The sequence below is a fragment of the Dermacentor andersoni genome, chromosome 11 (assembly GCF_023375885.2).
Source record: "Dermacentor andersoni chromosome 11, qqDerAnde1_hic_scaffold, whole genome shotgun sequence".
Taxonomy (NCBI): domain Eukaryota; kingdom Metazoa; phylum Arthropoda; class Arachnida; order Ixodida; family Ixodidae; genus Dermacentor; species Dermacentor andersoni.
In genome coordinates, this window is record NC_092824.1 from 123010747 (window position 1) to 123030774 (window position 20028).

The 20028-nt window shown below is 45.2% G+C and overlaps 1 protein-coding gene across 2 annotated transcripts in view; it reads left to right on the forward strand.

Moving 5' to 3' along the window:
- Positions 1 to 8986: 8986 nt before the first annotated feature.
- Csp (Cysteine string protein) overlaps positions 8987 to 20028 on the forward strand; it is a 39435-nt gene continuing 28393 nt past the window's right edge. Inside the window, exons 1-4 of one of the 2 annotated variants that reach the window (XM_050186189.3) lie at positions 8987 to 9254; positions 9546 to 9627; positions 10009 to 10065; positions 17579 to 17731. In XM_050186189.3, the coding sequence (XP_050042146.1) occupies positions 9229 to 9254; positions 9546 to 9627; positions 10009 to 10065; positions 17579 to 17731 (318 nt within the window). In that variant the 5' untranslated portion in view covers positions 8987 to 9228. The remainder of the gene's footprint in view (positions 9255 to 9545; positions 9628 to 10008; positions 10066 to 17578; positions 17732 to 20028) is intronic. The other variant, XM_050186190.3, reaches the window with a different exon arrangement.

Genomic DNA, 20028 nt, shown 5'->3' on the forward strand with positions numbered 1-20028 from the left:
TTCGTTTATCACACTGTTCTGTTAGTAACAACCATGAGACTTGAAACCAACAAGTTCAAGCTCAGCACTCGCATGGTTACTGCGGAGGATTCATAAAAAGCACAAAAACAGACAACTCAAGGGAAAGGATAAAGCACCATTTAACACTTAGTATTGCTACAGCCCAACCCCTTCTTTTACTTGGTCTGGTTGTGCTACATCTTTTTACTATATATAGGCATGAACTTAGGTGATGTTCCCAATCAGTGTCCAATATTTATATACACTATGTGCTGGTTCAATGATGTTCGAAACACTGCAATGGAAGCTTCAAGTAGAAAAGGTGCCTGGAAGAAAAAAAAAAAGCTGTGCTGCAACCATCTTGGCAACATCTTGTCCCCTTAATAAAAATTGTGCTTTCATATCAACTTGAGCCCTCCAGTTTAGAGTAAAGTACCAGTGCACTTATGAACAATGAATCAATTCTCAAAGAGCATGTGCAGTCCAGCCAAAAGCAGGGGCAAGAATCCGCATTGTGCTCCTGCATTGAAGGTGAATAACACGTACCATAATGGCGAATGTGCTTTAGTAAGCTTCATTGCAATATTAATTTGTAATGTACAAAGAATTGTCAATGAAGCTTACCACAAGCACAGATGCAGTTGCAAATAATGTCACAATTGACAGTAATGAGCACAGTGTAAACCTATGTGCCCTTTCCACTCTTAGTATGCTTTACTGCACGATGATTATTTACACCCTGTATTGCGATGTAGCAAGCTACAAAAGAAACGTTGAATAATTAGGCTTTTTACGATTATCATTCTCGCAATACACTATTATTTCGCGGTGAAGTCTAAGCAATGTACTGCGGTGAAGCATACTAAAATTGAAAAGGGGCCACTGTCACTGGACATAATAAGAGTTCTTTAATCATACACTCGCGAACCCGCCGCCTCTCAGGTCGCCTAAGTGGACATACTATGCTGGCTCATAGTGGCCCCCTCCCACTTTTAGTATGCTTCACCGCGTAACTAAAATGTACTGCGGCGAAAAAGCCGTACATTTGTATTGAGTGAATAAAGAAATGGTTTTTACAACAGTACAGAAATAAACGCGCACCATGCATCATTCTACCACACGAAAGAGCGTCGCAACATACGGTAGCTGATTCACACAGGCCGTGTAGCCCATTTATCAGTCGTAAAGGGTATTATGGGTCATTCAAAATTTCAGACACAGATATGCGTTTATGTTTACGTTCGCACTCCTTGCGTAATAATACTCCCAGAACTTCCACAATAGAAAGTAATTTACAACACACAAACGCAAAGAACACAGACATATGTCTCGTTTTGAACTCGGCCGTCATGCAAATGACATATAGCGCGGAAAAACGTGAACATGCTGTGTGTTAGCGTCGTAAACTTCATACTAGGCAAGGAGCTAGCACACCACAATCCCGCGACAGCCGCTAATGAGACCAAGACGGGAGCACATGTCTGTGAACGCGCAAACCCCACTCTGCTCCTCCGCCACCCCCGCTGCACGGCTGCACCACTCGTTTCAAGCACAGATCAACAAACACACATTCAGCGCTGAACAGTGGGCGGTCGACGCAGTTGCATTTACATGACTTGCAGCGAGCAGCACATCCCTCGATGTCCGTTAAGCAAAGTCGGACACGGAAGTCGGACACGGCGACGCCACATCGCAGTTCGCAGAACTTTGCTGCTGAGGCGCTAGGCCACCGCCGGGTTCTCAATAAAGCACGGGTCACACAACGCAGATTATGTAGTGCCAGAGCTCACCGAGGCCAAAGCCGCACCGCCACTACTCACGGCTTTTTGCCAAGTAACACAGAACCTACAACCAACACACAAGCAACGCACGCACGATCACATGAGCAATGTTGAACAACGCGCAGTCCAGAGAACGATCACGCCGAGGACGAACACGCCACGGCGTCGCTCGGCGCCAGCATCGCGCCCAAGAACTTGGCCCAAGAAGCAAGGAAACGCTGATAAAAGCATTGGAGGCAGTCATAACAAATAAGCAAATTCCGCACAGCTGGAAACAGAGTAAAATGAATTTGATTTATAAAGGAAAAGGTGATAAGAAGAACATAAAATCTTTCCGACCAATTACGATAACATCAGTTATATATAGGCTGACGATGCAGGCGGTGAAATTAAAAATGCAGTCATGGGTAGAAAGTAATAGAATACTTGGAGAACTTCAGAACGGGTTCAGAAGTGGTAGGCGCTTAGATGATAGCCTGTTCGTGCTTACCCAGTGCATAGAAATAGCTAAGGCGGAAAATAGACCTCTGTATTTAGCCTTCCTGGACATAAGTGGTGCATACGACAATGTGAACAGGGAACTCCTGTGGAACATATTAAAAGCTGAAGGTATCGGTAATGAGGTAATTGATTTTCTACAGGAACTATATCGAGAAAATAATGTTGAAATAACATGGGAAGGAATCAAGAGTACGACAACTGTCGAGGTTCACAAAGGATTAAGGCAAGGTTGTCCCCTATCACCGCTGCTGTTCATGCTTTATATGATAAGCATGGAAAGAAGGTTACAACGAAGCAATCTAGGGTATAATCTGTCGTACAGATTAGGCGAAAAGGTTGTTGAGCAACGACTACCGGGTTTAATGTATGCGGACGATATTGTACTGTTCGCAGATAGCCAGGAAGATTTGCAAACTCTGGTTAATTACTGTGGGGACGAAGGAGACAGTTTAGGTTTCAGTTTTAGTGCAGCTAAGTCCGGTGGGATGTTTTTCAACGATACAACTGATCAGGAGCTTACAATACAAGGCCACGAAATACCCCGAGTGGCCGAATACAAGTATCTCGGGGTTTGGATAAACAAAGGGCAGATGTACACGGAAAAGCACGAACAGTCTCTAATAGCAAAAGGGCGAAGAGATGCCGGGATAATGAAACATAAGGCATTGTGGGGTTACAACAGGTATGAGGTACTCAGAGGCATTTGGAAGGGAGTAATGGTGCCGGGGCTTACTTTCGGGAATGCGGTCCTGTGTTTAAGGGCAGAGGTTCAGTCGAGACTAGAGGTAAATCAGAGAGCTGTGGGAAGGTTAGCACTAGGTGCCCACGGGAAAACCACAAACGAAGCAGTACAGGGAGATATGGGCTGGGCGTCATTCGAAGCACGGGAAGCTCAGAGTAAAATCCTATACGAAAAACGTCTGAGGAAATTGGATGATAACAGGTGGGCAGCTAAGGTGTTTAAATACCTATACAGAAAGAGCGTTGACTCACAATGGCGGAAAAGAACTAGAAAGCTAACCAGTAAGTATGCCAGACACGAGGACGAAAAAGGACAGAGCATTAAACGGCAGGTTAAAAATGCGGAAGGTAAAAATTGGATAAATTCAATGGGAAATAAGCATAGTGTAGAACTATATCGATACTGGAAACAGCAGATCAGGAAGGAAGCGTTTTATGATAACTCAAGAGGCAGTGCCCTACTCTTTGAAGCTAGATCAGGATGTCTTAGAACGCGGAGCTATAAAAAGAAATTTAACGAAGAAGAAGACACATGTACTGTGTGTGGTAAATATGTAGAAACAATGGAACACCTCATACTAAAATGTGATGGTATCAACCCCGATGTCGATGCGGCCACAGTCACCCTTCCTGAGGCCCTAGGGTTCAGAGATAATGATAGTCATGTAAATAAAGGTGCGGTGGAAATTAGCAAAAGGCGATTGGAGGATTGGTGGCTCAAAAGCAGAGAGGTGACATAAGGTTAAAAGGGTAGGAAGACGTATTTAAAGAAAATCGAGAAATTCAATAACACACAACACAGATAAAAATAAAAGGCAAAATAAAAATCTGAGCATGGTGGCAACTGCCATCGCCCCGTTTCAAAGGGGACGCTCCTACCTTCCATCCATCCCATCCATCCGCCTTCTCAAAAATCCCTAAACGATGCTGTCCCTAGGCACCTAGGATCAGGTCACGTGATGGATTTTTGTACGACACGGAGGAAGGAAACTAAGGAGAGGCCCTGACGTCACTCTTTGTGAAGCAAAAGTGAAGCCGGAATTTGGCGTTGCTCATGGCGATGCTCCGCCTTTTGGGCCACCCTCCTCTCTTGTTTACATCTTTCGCGAAACCACGCCGCGCTGCGCGTGGTGTCGCGCGCGCTCGCGCAACATCTGGCAGAGCACGGTGCAGGTAACACAGCGCAACAAGACACGGTGACTAACGCGAACCCGCCCACTCAGCGCCTTTGCCACGGCCCGAAACCTACCAGAGCAACACGTGTGAGCGCTCAAAACCATAAGAACGCCGCCATTGTGACCCAAAAGGCGTGGCCATACAAAAAAAAAAAAAGCAGGAAAAAATGAGAACCTATTACGTCATTTCTGCCACACTTTTCTCCTAGCGCGCGGAGGGGGTAGGGCCTCTCCTTAGTTGCCTTCCTCCGTGTTGTACGATCACCGTGTGTACGACAAATAGACGCACGCGTGCAGCCGCCATGCGTGTCGAGAATCATAGAGTTTCCTACAAATATTCGAGAATAGCGCACCTAGACAAACATGAGACGTTCATTTGAGGGATCGCCAGCCATTTGTGCGCATGCGTGAGTAAGAGTGGGCGCGAGAGAGAAAATCTGGGGGTTTTTGCTCCTTGAATATATGACTCTGCCTAAGCACTACGGTACGTTTCTTAGCGTTTGTCACTTGGCGTGCCGGCATGGTGGAGTGGGGTCGAGTTTGTTTACGCTTGGACGCTGGCTGCCAGCGCGGTAAAATAGGAGAAGCAGCGGACACTGACACCCGATTACGCGACCGCTGTGTCGGACAGACTGTCTCGCACCTGCATGCGGCGCTCGTGCTAAGTCAGTCGTGGCGGATCATAGCCATAGAATAAAGAAGCAACTTGCGACCGTAGTAGTGCCCGGGCCGCATATAATGAAAATCTAGAAGAAAATCTGCCTTAGCAACCGCGGTTGAACGCAAGTGCGGGAAAGGCCGCCGGTCTGTCCGACGTCCGTTCAGAGACAAAGTTCTGACGTGTTGCAGAAGCCGCGGGGCGCGGTAGTTCTTTATTCTATGGCTGAACTTATTAGCGGCGAGAATTAGGAGTGGCGCCCTCTGGTGAGTGACGTCACGACCAGGACGCCGCTCGCTCCGGCTCGCTCGGCTGCCGCGCGCGCTCGTTCCCTTCGTGTATGCTTCGGGTATGGGTGGCTCGAGCCGTACGTATTGAAGGATACGTCGGCTTCTTTCAGCTACCATGCCTTAACCACAGTTTCTCCTTCAAAAGCGCGTGAGTCGAGAAACTTTGCGGCTTGGATATCGCGAGCTATGTAGCGTTAAAGGGGTCTACTGGTTTTGCATATGCGCCGTGTCTATCCGTAAATTTTGCGTAAAAAGAATGTCTACAAATTCAATACGCGAAGTTGTGTATGATGCCTCGCTAAACATATAAAATTCCCTTAGTATTTAGCTATGAGAGACATTGCATTTTACATGGAAGAAAAATCTTGGTAATTGGCGTCAGCATGTTTATGTTAGAAAGACACGTACTGCCCAGCGAAGCTGTAGTCATGATTCTTATTACTCTGGTGTGTTGTTCTATTCAAATATGGTCATTCATTAATGAGCAAAAAAAAAAAAAAAAAATAGGCGCGCATTTCTTATGAAAAAGTTTGCTGCTACTTTCATCCTCCTCTGAAACAGGCCTCCAAAAAACGATTTGCTCATGGCTGCTAACACGACGGCCGTCATGTAGAGTATTCACATAGTTAATTCACAAACACCATAGTAGTAATCACCTGAGAGAAAGGTTTCGTTGTTAAGATCGAGAGCGAATCAGTTGAAGGTGGTGAAATGTTTCATAGTGGCCCTCAGTAGCCTTTATCGACAATATGGCACACCCCTGATCACGTAGCGGTAGCAATCGACTGTCGGTATGGCGAGGCACGCTATGTTCGCGAAACCCATCAGTTCACTACAACTTCGAATTGAAACCATAAAGCATTTTTTTTTTTTTTTTTACAGCGCCAACTGGAATGGCTAAAGTATTCTCGAGCTACTACAGCGCAGCTTAGATTGCCTAGAAGAGGAAAATTCAAGCACCTTCTGTCTCACCGTCTCGATTCAGCGTTCTTTAATTATACAAACGGATAACTATTCGCTTCGTCTGTACATAAAAGAGAACCTTGCCCAACTGCAGGCTAAATAAAGTTTGCTCCAATCCAATCGCGAACATTCATAAAGAAAGCGCCACAAGCCTTGCATATACTTTCACTTGATTTCTGACCCCTCCACCGAGGCGGGGGGGGGGGGGGATTTCAGTATCTTCAGTATGTCCCATACTACTAATGATTGACCCTTCGACTTCTTTCTGGCTGCAGTCATGCGGTCCAACAGGCATACTTCACTAAAAAAAAATTGGGCCGAGCAGCCTGTGTCAGTTCGCCAAACAGATTCGTCATGATATTCCTCAAGCAACAAGCACCAGTAAATTTCTCAAGTGAGTTGAACGTGCATCCCGGAAAAGTAAATATATATTGGTACATTCCTATTTGTATTCTGGAAATAGCTGTAAGCCTTCATTAAGTTTACTTCAAATTTCTGCCGCTTAAAATAAACACGGGAAGAACCGCCTATAAACAGTTAAAGAAGCAAGTGGTGCTTGTAGATTCTAAACTCCAGTATTAGTTAAGTCCCCGTGTTATGCAAAAATTCGATATTTATACCATGAACTACTCGTCGTGAGCAAACCTGTTTTAGCGGATTAAAATCAACGTAACCGTTGTAGAAGTCATATATAGCCAGCGCTTGTGACATACTTGTTGCACCGCGGCAGGTATGGTATCATAACTGGATTTCTGTATGCTATGTTTTTGCGATTGTCCGTCCGCGCATGAAAAATCCGCAATGGGCTCTCTTGCGCTTCTTCGGCTGGCACTGTAGCGTTGCCTTTGAGAGCTGCATTGTTGTCTAAGAAATTAGCTCTTTGAATAAATGTTCGCAAAGGAAGATGTCGTAAAAATATATTTCTGACGACCACCATAAGTATACAAGCAGAGAGAACGAGGGCGAACAAACGAAAACAGCGCAGAAAGCGCCCGGACAACGCCCGAACTGTAGCAGACGACAGGCGCGAGTCCTTGCCCTGACGTCTTGCGAGCGGCGCTCGCAGCGCCCATGATCGTTCTCGGGGCTATATGATTCTTTATTCTATGCCATGTTGTTTCGCGTCGTCATGTTCAAATGTATCTTCAGTTTACACGCCCGCAGTCGTTAGCCTGCGTAATGGCTCACACTGGGCGAGCAAACGCAGAATTCGAAGCCTGCTTGAAGGCGTGGAATCCTGTGTGCGGCGGTATAAAAGCGTGACTGTTGGAGGCCTTTGCGTGCAAACTTCGCGGCTTCGAAGCAAACCACATGAGCTGTGGTTTCACTTTTACCGCGACGGTGTTATAAAGAGAAGTGACCGTGCTTTCTCTTTGCTATTCTATTAATTCGACCGCTTTGAACGGCTACCCCTTGTAATTTAGTTATTGCGCTTTATGCGTGCTGTGAAAGCTACAGTCTTGCGGTAGTTCAAAAGCCTGCGTCAGTCCTATACCGCGTCTTGCATATAGACAGATCGAGCAATTGAGACATAGCTAGCCGATATTTACCGGTCCGCGGCAATGCTCGCTTCATTCTTCTAGTTATCTTTATAAAATAATATACACGCCAGTCAGCTGAGGGTTCGCTACCCAAACACTGCACAGTAGTTCAACGTTTGTTGGACTAGGATTTGTTACCTTACGATCGAGTACAGTCATGCGCGCCTGTGCACACGTTGCAGCCGCGCACCGAAGTGGCAGACGACGACAAGCACGAGTTCCAGGCCCCTGTACGCCTGCGTCACTTTGCTTCCATGCACAAATGAGAAACTCATATCTTGTTCGAAAATGGTGGAATGTCAAGCCGGCGTTGCAGAGCACGAACTCATGAGCGAGAACAAGAAATTTTGAAGCAGGTTACACAAGGCTTCACGGAGAATGTTTGCGCTCCAACGTAGCCGCAAAGGCATGGGTGGCAAAAACGCAAGCATCAATCATTCTACAACACATTTGAGTTAAGATATAATATTGCGCATTATTTATTTCCCCGCGCTTAATATATTGCTATGCCTGCGTCTTTATGGAGGTGCGTCTATTCGCGATTTCAATTGCTCGGAATCGTCACTCATCTGCCGTATTCCAAAAAAAGACCTCCTGCATGAAGTGCGCACTGCAAACATTCATCGCTTCTGTGACAGCTTTGCCGATCCGCAGCTTAATAATCAATTTCTTCCTCATGGACGCAGCCGGTGGGAATGAGTGAAGGCTCACATCACCTACCGCATAACTTCTGCATTGCGGTAAACAACAAATGCTGTTACTTCTATGTTTGCTCATTCTGAGCACGTTAAGTGCCCTTCAGGATCTCGCTGGAGCTTTGGGCCGCTATCTTGTAGCGATGCCTTATGCCTTAATTATTCTATGCTATTCTTATCATCCACCACACACGGCCGCCTGATCCCGTTGATAATGTGGGCAGACCGTCACTCTGACCACTGGCCAAGCGCGAAAAGCCTGGAAAAGCATAGAATCGGAAGAGGCATCGCTACAAAATAGCGGCCTTGAACGCGTTAAAACATCAACGAAAAGTAGAGGAAAAGCGTAGACAACACCAACACGCTATGCGAATTGGCGGCATGGGGCGGCAGGGCGGCAGTCATAATCGCCGCCGCCTCATGACGGCGCCACCATACGTGAAAGTTGCGAATAAAGCGACGTCAACGGTCAACGGTGGACGTAAGCGGCTCCCTTAGATGCCGGATATCTGTGCAGGTCGTTGAGTTGCAGTAGGTCAACACCCAACCAAGGTTGACCGAACTGTTCGTGGCTATCTGTGACGCAGTACGCTTGCGATCTGCTCGCAACACTGGGAACTGTCTCTCACTACTGCCGCTCATGTTGCCGCTGGCAGCCGCTGGGGCTGCGGGTGCAGCAGCGGGCGTCTTGCGTTGGAGGTGTAGGATAGTGTTCTGTGGTGTAGGAGCGGCGGTGGAGCTGTGTCTGACCTCACAAACTGTCATATGGGAGCGAGGGCCGGGACAGCGATGAGTGGAACCACGTGTTCTGTACGATAGCGACCCTCTGCTACAGCTCGGCTGTTCTGCGCTCGTCGCCTGCAGGACTTTATTGGGTCCCGACATGGACTACCCCGGGCGAAAGCTGTCGTGAGTATGGTCTAGGTTTCGTGACGTCTTTATAAGCCTAACGCACAATCCTTACGGGACTGGAGCGCGGCCTGTAGATATTGTTCTTCTCAAGCTGTTGTGTTTTCATTCTATTACTTTTCTTTTATTTCCGGCGCAATTGTCTAGGTGTGTAAGGCTTCCTTGTGATGCTTCTGTCTTCGAACAGCCTGCGCTTGTGTCCGCAGATTGGGAGGCGGGGGGTGAGGGGCGGGGCACCGGGTGCCTTGTGCACCAGTTATCTTACAGTGCACAATTCTCTCTTGAGCGCAGCACCTCCGGAGATTCCTTGTATGAAATTTTGGGTCTACCAAAAACATCGACGCCAGATGACATAAAGAGGACATACCGGCGGGTGAGTTGCACCTTGGACTGCTCGGTTGACCATTTTGGTACTGTCAGCCAACGTTCAGCATTAAAGTTGAAACACCTGCTGTTTATAATACAAAATTGCAGGAGCACAGCTTGCTTGTAAAATGACTCTGCTGGGCCTGACATCTAAAGTAGCAACGCGGCTTGTCGAACCGATTGCAACCTGCATCACCTCAAACCTGTTAGACGAATTGACCCAAAATCATCTATATGAAGTATGCAGTATACACACGAAAAAGATAATACCTAAGCAGAATTTCCTTGATCACATACGTGTATATTAGCGAATTGCAGTAGCAATTACTTGGATGTTTTCAAAGAGTCTCATATGTTTCTTCCTCTGCTGTTCATTTTGTGTCTGTAGTTAGCCCTCAAGTATCATCCGGACAAAAATCCTGATAACCCAGAAGCTGCAGAAAAAGTGAGTCACCCTCATGAGCATTAGTTGCGTATGCTTGCCTATCTAGAAATTTGTAAGCAGTGGTAACATTTCTTCTCTTGTGCCATTGCAGCTGTATCTTAGGGCTTGACAAGGTTTTGTTGCATGGCAACTTATCTTTCAGATTTGATATTGTGGAGATGGGTTTGCACGTGGCTTACCCTATGAAGGACGGTCAGGAAAAGGCACTATTCGTGTGGAAAGGCGCCTCGATCCCCACAATATCAGCACAGCAGTGTTAAGATGCATATATACTGGTGTAAGGGCCACACATTCTTTTTTTTCTGAAATCTTGGCTGGGTGCACAGTGTACATGAATCATGCTGAGGACAGCCCACTAAAGGTTCACACTATTTCTGCAACTGTAGCAGACGGTGAGAGAGGTGCAAATGACATAACACTGCATTAAAGGATTTCAGTTGCTAGCCCATCGTCCCCAACCAGCTCTGACCCAAACAAGGCTCCCTTCTTTAGAGGCGAAATGTCACTGCGCTGGTTGAAAACACTACCAACACAGCTGAGACGAGGCACCACACAAAGAAATAATGACATAGCGGTGGCGGCCTGAGTGGTGCTGACGGAAAAGCAGCTAGCGTTATCTAGCAGCAATGAAACTAACTTCATTTTTCAGTGGGACATTTAGAATTTTTTCCCAAAATTTTGCCCTCCAATGTTGGGGTGCGGCCCTTACACGAGCATATCCGGTACCTTGTGCTGTGTCTTGGCTTCTGCAATACACTCCTGATATTTCTTTCAACACCTAGAAAATATGAAAACTCGATTGGTTCACAGTAACGAATTTCTCGGGTTATTTGCAGCTTCCATAAGTTTTGCATGTCAAATTTCAGGTGAATCAGCATTTTATTATTTGTTTGGTTGTACCTGGCAGCTCTGTAGCCATAGCATTCCCCGCGCCAGTGGCCACAATCCACTGAGGGCAGAATTCAAAAATAGTTGTGCACATTGAAGAACCCCACATTATCACAATTAATCTGAAACCCTCAACTGCCTTCATAGCCTACTGTGTAGCTTTAGATTGTTAAACACCATATCTGCTGAAAAACTTATGGTAATCATTCAGGCTTCACATAAGCTTTGACTTTCGTGTGCTCCCTTTGTGCTGTCATTTGGCTGGCAAACCACTCCTGCAAAGACGTGCAAGTGGGCAAAACCCTCATGTGCACCTTTACTGACACTTGAACGCTTTCTCCTATTTGAGCATGCTGCAGAATGAATATATACTCTGTATTAGCATGGAACATCTAGTAGACAAGTCTGTTGGCAGATCCAAAGTTGAAAAATATGTTTATAAACATCGCTTTAATGAGCTGGTGTTTCTTGTGCAAAGCAATCAAGGTCACTGGCATTGCAATTTTCAGCAATCTTTTGATTGAAAGCCTTAAAGGGACCCTGAAACGATTTTGTACAAATGTACTGAGTCGTTAGAGTAGGTCCTTCTGATCATTAATTGACTCATCTAAGTGCTCCGTGTAAAGCGTGTAATTTATTATAAGGTTTTAAAAATGTACATCTCTGCCGATCGTAGCACACTGCTCAGCGGAACTTTCAGCCGCCCCTACCCATATGGCTTAAGTCACCCAATTGATGTCAGTAGGGCGAGCTATCCGATTGGCTGCCCAGGGCACGTCATCGATGATTTTTCCACCTTTATGGTGAACAAATGATGTTCGTAATAGTTGGAATGTTAGTTCATTTGTTTCTATAAAAAGAAAGTAACAGAAAGAGAATGCACAAGAACAATTTCTCACTACACTTAAGCACTTCCTGCACACAAGTGTCGTCTGCTTGTGTTGCAGCGTGCTCCATTTTGACGAGAGCTCGGTGGTCAGAGTAGGTCTGTCTTTTCGCGAGCTCCGAGTTGACTTTGTTGCGTTGTGGACTGCAAACGTTGCAACTGGCAATATGTCGAGCTGCGGCATCGTGTCCCTCTGCAAGGCAGCAGATGAGCGGACTGGCTGCAGCGCATCGGACTTCTACTCTCCGATCAGCGCCTGGATTTGCGCGTTTGTGGCCGTCACTTTACACCGGAAGATAACTAACGCAATAGCGTTTCGAGAGTCTGGTATTAGTGTAAACGCAAGCGCAAGGGGATGGGGCCTGGCCGTCTGACCGTGTCGTTTCACGGAATAAACAGAAGCGCAAATGTGAGTGGTCCTTGCGGTGCAGCCACTTGGTGGTACGGAGCTTAACCACACACCGTAGCAGTAATGAAATGTATTCTTCTTCGCTGCTGGCGTAAATTTTTCGCAGGAGTGTAATCGTTAACACATTGTTTTTGTAAATGTTTAAAATGTTTTACATTTGGTTAGCGCAATATTAGCGCTTTGTTTGGGTGGTTAAGCTCTGTGCCAACGGGTGGCTGTACCGTGCAGACCGGTCAGGCTGCTCACGTACGTCTATGCTAAAGTTCCTTCATCACCTTGAGCTTATGCCTCCAGTCATTTGCCGAAATGATCAGCTTGCCTGTGGTTATCGCAATACCGGACACGTTCGGCGCTACGACAGATTGCTCGCAACACACGCTGCTTCGATAGCTCTTGGTCGACGGCCAAGCGGCTAGCGGAGAGGTCTCGCGCGGGAGGGGGCGTGCTCCAAAACAACCGGAAGTGGACGATGTGATGTCGCATCGTGACGCCGAACCAGTGAAGGCGGAGCTTAGTCCCGCTCGCTCGGCGAACGAGCTGAGGAGAAAATGCATGACTGTCTTGGCGCTGTTTGGCCATACTTGGCCTTTGCGCCACTAAACAATGCATATTAATTCATTCATTACTATGGAGGAGGGTAACTTGTAATCGTCCATAGTTCTCTTAATAAGAGACGTTTCACACAAATTGTCGTGCAAATGATCAACTTTAGCTGTACTCTACGTGTCTAAAAAATTGGTCCGGACCGTTTCAGGGGCCCTTTAAGCATTATGAGAAAATGCTGATAATTCTGCTGCCCATTTTTTATTGCCCCTTTGTATGACCTGGGCACGGCCATATTATGTATCTTGGCCTTGTCAGAATATGCTTTAGACCCATGTGACTGCATTGTTAAAGGTGTGACAGCCAGTACTCTGCTGAAGATGGTGTCTAGTATTTAAAGTTCAAAGCATGTACACAAACTCCTACCTTGGAGCAGCTTGCTGGGGGAACAGTAATCCTTTAAAGGTGAGAAATGATATGAGTAGCCCTCAACCAAAAAATCTGCAAATGTAGTTACTGTCTTCCGAAAGAGTACTCCTTTCTGTGCAAGCCCATTGGAGAGTGAAAACTGGGCTCAATGTCATGTGCTTGAAATTGCACCATTTGATGAAGAAGTCAAGGAGGACACCAAAAGCCATATTCTTGAAATCCCTACTGGTATTTCAAAGCTTGCAGAGATTACTCCTAGTTTCCAGGTGACTTTTTGTGCAGACATATTATTCAGCTGTTCAAATTTTGAGTTTTCATAAAACAGTGGTAAACACAGATTTCTGGCATGACAGTTCTGAGCATACACGGTACCACACAAACCCAGAGTTGGCCAGACAAGAAAGGTTTTACTGGGCTGTCTGTATGCATATGTCTTGCAGGTTGCATTATAGACTTATTGTTGATTCAATATAAAGTTCGAAACAGGCCTGGAAACCAGGTTACATGCTCTTGCCTTGCATTTGGTTAGGCCAAGCTGGCCTTCATGAATACATTAAAGTGTTTCTCTATCTGCACATAGCTCTTCAGAAGGATCACCTTTGTCCTCTCTGAAGAATTTTAATTAGATTGTTCTTCACAGAACGGTTATACTTGTCATTTATGTCCTTGCCAGAGAGCATGTTCTCCATGTCCACATAGAGCTTGGGATCATTATTTGTTTGTTGTGCCTTACATCCTTTCATAGAACCACTTGCAAGCGATAAGAGAGTACCAACAACATAGACCTGCACCTCCATGAAACCAGATATGTCCAGTGTATGAAAGTGCTGCTCTTAAAAGAATGTTGGCGCGCACCAGCCCTTTGCCTGGATTTAAAATACTTAACCTTCGGAGGCATTTACCCAGTGTCCTTTAAGGAAATCGCAATCATTTGTTAATGGTTCATTGCTACTAGTATTTTTATCCATATATGGATAAATCCATATATGCCCCCGTGGTACGACTTTGAACCGTTATGTGACTGGACATTGACACATTTAAAGAAGAAAGACACCCCACGCGAGCACATTATACAAGAATTCCGTGCTCGTCAGGACAAATATCAAAATCTCATAGAATTCTACACTGATGGCTCTAAAACGAAAGAACACGTGGGTGTGAGGGTCGTAACGGAAAATTGGGAAAAAATTATTCGATTGCCGCAACACGCCTCTGTTTTCAGGGCCGAAGTTTTCGCTATATGGATTGTTGTTAACAAGATTATCGCTGATAAACACAAATGCAGTCATATACACAGATTCTTTAAGCACACTGAAGGCTCTAAATCTGAAATCTGAGTGTGAACCCCTGATAGGAGACATTTTAAACATGGTGACGCTTATCAAATACGGGAGGTCAGTTCGTTTCTGCTGGGTTCCAAGCCATGTTGGGATACCGGGTAATGAAGCAGCTGATAGATATGCATTGATGGCAGTGTACAAAGACATAAACACTACACTCCCATATAAAGATAGGATCCGTGCGATTAGAAAAGCCTTAACGGTAAAATGGCAATGCCAATGGGACCGTTGTGCCGACAAGCTACATCTCTCGAAACCCATAGTTGGCGAGTGGAAGACATGTTATCAGGAGCGGTTCATCGAAGTAGTTTTATGCCGACTACGCATTGGGCACACACACCTCACACACAATTACTTACTTATGAAAGAAGACACACCAACATGCGAGAAACGTCAACAGCCACTAACAGTTATGCACATATTACTCACATGTACTCAGATTGAAACACACAGACGAACACTTTTGCAAAAATTATATCAACTACTCATACCTTTACACCCTGCTCTAATTTTAGGTGATGTTTCGCTAGTCCCATTATGTGATGTCCGTAATCTCTAGACGACACTGGATTTTTACATAAAATATAGATTATTAACAACATTTGCCTTCATAAACTGGATTTTAAAACACCTCGTGTTTGGTGCAGCATAGCGTTAGCTGCTTTTGTGCCATTAAACCCCATTTAACTAACCAACCAACCATATATGGAATTGTATGCAATTCCTAAGGCTTCTTTCTTTAACTTGAGTAATCCTCTGCAGACTATGATCATCCATGACGCGTAGGAAACAGGGCGTCAGTGATCACTATGGTACTGTGGGGTTGTCACCCGTGCTCTTGGGACAAAGGAACGGCAAACAATCACAAGGGCATTTATTGCACCTTTCATAGACTAATGCGTGCTAGCAGAGTTGCTATCCACAAAACATGCCGATGGGTGTGCGACAAATCGCGGAAGTCCGACTCGCCGCGACCGGATAACGAGCGAATATGTTCGCCCCGTGCTGGACACCAACACCTGGTTGTTCACGCTAACGGTGGCGCGTTCGAGTGATTGCGTTCATCCATTCCGGGGTAAGCCTCATGAGACGGTCTTGCAGAAGCATGGATAAGCGGACGCGCAGAACGTCCATGCCGCTTGCCGACCCCAAGCCCAAGAGGGAGAGCCTTTTCCTTTTTTTGCGCCCAAGTAACCCCACAGTTAGGTGGCGTTAACAAAGCCACACTTGCGCCATCTCTTGCAGTGCGCTTCAACCAGACCAACTGCCGCTGGCACCAAGCCACGCTGCGAAGCCGGATTACAGGAGATGACAGCTATGCGAGAAAACAACATATCAGGGGACGCGTGAAGTCGCGCATCCCCTGATAAGTGGCGACTCAATGCCTTGCTGCAAAGTGCCGGATGTTCTCTCTTGATCAAATATTGCTAGCATTGGTCCCTTGCACCTGTTGTTTCATATTTTGTTTTTCTGCAAGTGCCAGAAAGTTCCTGCTAAAATAGTTAACCATTTGCTGGACACCTATATTATCATAGGACTGACATGAACAGCTGACAAATGTAAGACTGGGAGAGATTCTAGTTTTGCTTATGATGTCACCTAGGAATCTGTACAACAAAGTGGCACTCCTACTTGTTCTGTTGCAGAGAACATGGCCTTGAGGCATTATTGTGCACTTGTTTAGTAGAGCTGCTCACCAAAATGCCTACCTGGAATCGCCACTGGTAAAAAAAATTTGCTGTGGCTGCTGAAAAATCTGCACCTGAAGAAATTCCAAATGGAAAGTGCAAAGAAATATAGGAAATTAAGCGAGATGTGAAATGTACATATCTTGATGTCGTTTCATTCAGTGAAACTTCATTCAGTTTTCAGTAACGTTAATGACAAATTTGCCTTTCTATAGTCTTAACCACTTTTTTACTGACTTTTTGCTGGCCAGTTAACGTTTCAGGCAGCATTGTCAGCAACTGCCTCTGGGATTTTTGAAGAAGTCTAGATAGACACAGCCAAAATTCAAAATCTTTTAACACACACACTGTGCTATACTCATAACCATAATGTCAAGGTTGTGGGATCATTCCCCACCTGCGGCAAGTTGTTTTTTCATCCACTTTCATTTCCATTAATTTATCGTTTCTTCATTTCATTTATTAAGCACAAGTAATTTCCCCTATGTTCTCCTTGGTGTCCGTGCTTGTTGGCTTCTTATGATATGACTAATAAAAATCGGGCCTGTCTGTTAACCCCCTTTCTTGTTCATTACATAACGAGGGTGCCGAATCTGGCAACATTGATGCCTTCAGGTAGCACGTGGGGGTTTATTGACCGGTTGCCTTCACCCAAAAAGATCACATTCTCGTGACGCCTGCGGCAGAAAGGATGTTCAACATCTGCTGCCAAGGTTTGTGAGTGGTGGTGCTGGCTAGCACTCCCAGGGTTCTACAAGGAAACATAAATACCCAAGAAAGTGGATGGGGAAATGGTGCTGCGGTAGCTCAATTGGTAGAGCATCGCACGCGAAATGCGAAGGTTGTGGGATCGTTCCCCACCTGTGGCAAGTTATTTTTTCGTCCACTTTCATTTCCATTAATTTATAGTTTCTTTATTTCATTTATTAAGCACAAGTAATTTCCCCTATGTTGTCCTTGGTGTCAGTGTTTGTTGGCTTATGATCTCACTAAGGAAAATCAGTTAAATCTACATTAACATTAAATTTGCACTGCGTGCCATGGTGACATAAGTAGGCGGAGCATTGTGGGCACGACTGGCATCGCCGCAGCCTTCGCAGTCCAAGGCATTGAAAAAGGAGTAGAAGCACTGTGGAGAATGTGTTAGATTGCCAGTAACTCTGCTTCTGCTGAAACCATTGAAGTACTTTATGCGGCAAACTATTTCTGAAGTAGCGTATTTTAACTTCAAGTGCATTTCTCCACTTTGATAAAAAGTGGTTCAGGGCCCGTATAAAAGTGGGCATGTACTGGGCCAGGCTAGCATTCACTACGACATGTGTTCACGCAGTTTAAGGACATCAACCGAGCGCACTCCATCCTCACGGACCTCACCAAGCGCAACATCTATGACAACTATGGCTCCCTGGGCCTCTATGTGGCTGAACAGTTTGGTGAAGAGAACGTCAATACCTACTTCGTGCTCACGAGTGGCTGGTGCAAGGTGGGTGCACAGAGTGTACTAAAATTAGCATTGTCTAAATCTTAGTGACGTGGCACTTGTGCCAGCAGCCTAGACTCCTTGTAGGATTGACAGTCAGCAGCTAGGTTGGCCTAGGTGCAGTGACATATGTAAGATGGTAATGCACCAAGGATTGTATATTTTGTGCATGCAACCTCTGGTTTAAAGCAGCGAGTGGCAAAACGGCATAAGAAAAGCAGTGTAGTTTCTTGTGCTTGAATTTGACATTACTTAACACCTCGACATACCTAATTGCATATTCATTCTCCATAAAAGTTAGCACTTGTTCAAGCAGTAAGTAGTAGTGATACTTCTGCTGTGCAAACTGCACTGAGAAGCAAACCCTGCTACATTCTGCTACATTCTGCTACATTCTGCTACATTTAGGCAAAATATGAGATCTATGCCTACCCCTCGTCAAAAAGATTGTCCCAGCTTTTGAAAACATAACCAAGCCACTAAGCCATCAAGTGCTGTTTCTTTGCACCATTGAAAGTGGCATAGTGTGGATCAGCGGCTGCATTAGCTAATTAGAGCCAAGGCACTCCAATTAAGCCAGGATTGTATCTCTTTCTTCCCTGGGCTGTTGTCTGTAGTCAATACATTTCACCCTGCCACATGCGCATTGCTTAGACTACGGGACAGTGTCGCTTTTCAGGGGGCAGCAAGCGATCACGCTGATGCAGAGCCATACCACGTGCGCTTCTTCTATATGACCAAGGTGAAACAGTGACCGAGCTTTCCGATGCTGTACTGTACCCTGCTGAATTTTTTAACATTACGCACATGATGTCGCAGACGTGACAGCCGTGAACAAAGTTGTTGCTATTCAGTTTGTCCCCCTCACTTTCGATGATAAGGTGATTTCATGGCATTAAGGATGCCCACTACTAAGATTTTGTTTGAATCGGCACTAAGCAGCAACTTTTGCTGCTGGATACTCACGAAGTGGTGCTGGTTAGGCTGAGCTGCATTGTATGGCCATGATGGAAATTCGCATCCAGCTGACGTGATGTCTGGCATCAGGCCGTCCTGGCAAGGTGGCCGTCAATTTGTTTGGACTAGTGAGCCCTCCTCGGTGATATGGTGCGAGACCACAAGCTATACTGGCGGCAGGAAGCAGAGATTGGATCCGCAGGTGACATGCCAGCAACTACTGTCAATTCTTTTGCGAAGCTTGTTTTTGAGCTTATGGGATGAAACGGCGAAAGTTTTCATGTCGGCAGAAAGTTCCAAGCTGAATTTGTGCGTCACAGCCTAATTGAGTGTCTCAAAGTCAAAGGTTGCACATGCATATGTCAAGGTGCACAGTACATTGAGCTGCACAACAATGAGCAAAAGCAAAATGCCCCCATGGGGTCGACCATTGCAGTATTCCAAGTAGACGGTATATATCAGCAAACCACACCACTGCGAAATTGAGCAAATTTACATACCACTAATGTTGTGAAAAGCAACAAAATTAATTTTCTGCTCAAGTTCATGTTTTAGAACTGCCTGATTATTCGATCATTTTTGAGGGAAATCTGAAAAAAATCGATCGGCGACTGTTTTTAGCATTAAGTTGACACTCTTGCTAATTTCACATTCAAAAGCAAAAGCCTCGACACAAAGCCGAACCCATGATGTGATGTAGGTGATTATGTAGCATTCCAGCATAGAATATTGGCATAGCTTATGATAGCTGTGCTACTACCGCCGTCTGTCGACTTAGATTCCGCCACAATAAGCTGCATCAATTGAGAAGGGTACAGGAGGGTGGGTCTGTTAATAGACTCCCACCTGCAATTGTAAAGTTATCCTACTGACTCCCAAACATGATGATAAATATCTTGAAAAGGAAGTGTTCTTGAAGAATCAAACAAAATTAAGTTGTCTTTGAGTTGCTTATACAATTTTTAAACATAAATGCAATAAATCGTACAGTAAAAACATTTTTCTTTGCCGGCTCTACTTGTTCACAAAAGCTGTCTGCGTAAGCTAAGCACGTAAACTACCTATGCAAGCAACATTTTGCGTAGCTAGCAGTAGCTTTATCTTTTTATCAAAATTGCTAATACGTTAACTTTAGAGGACTTGTATAGTCTGTAAGTGTGTTGCGACAATGCGAAAATAAGAAATTGACAACTCCATTTAAGGAGGTAAAAAAAAAATTGCACCCATTATACTAGGCTCTACTGTATTATCTGTTTTTTTTTTTCACAGAGTGCTTCATTAAAAAAAATACATTTATAGAACTGAAAATCACGCGGAAAGTTGTTAAAACATGTAAGTCTGCA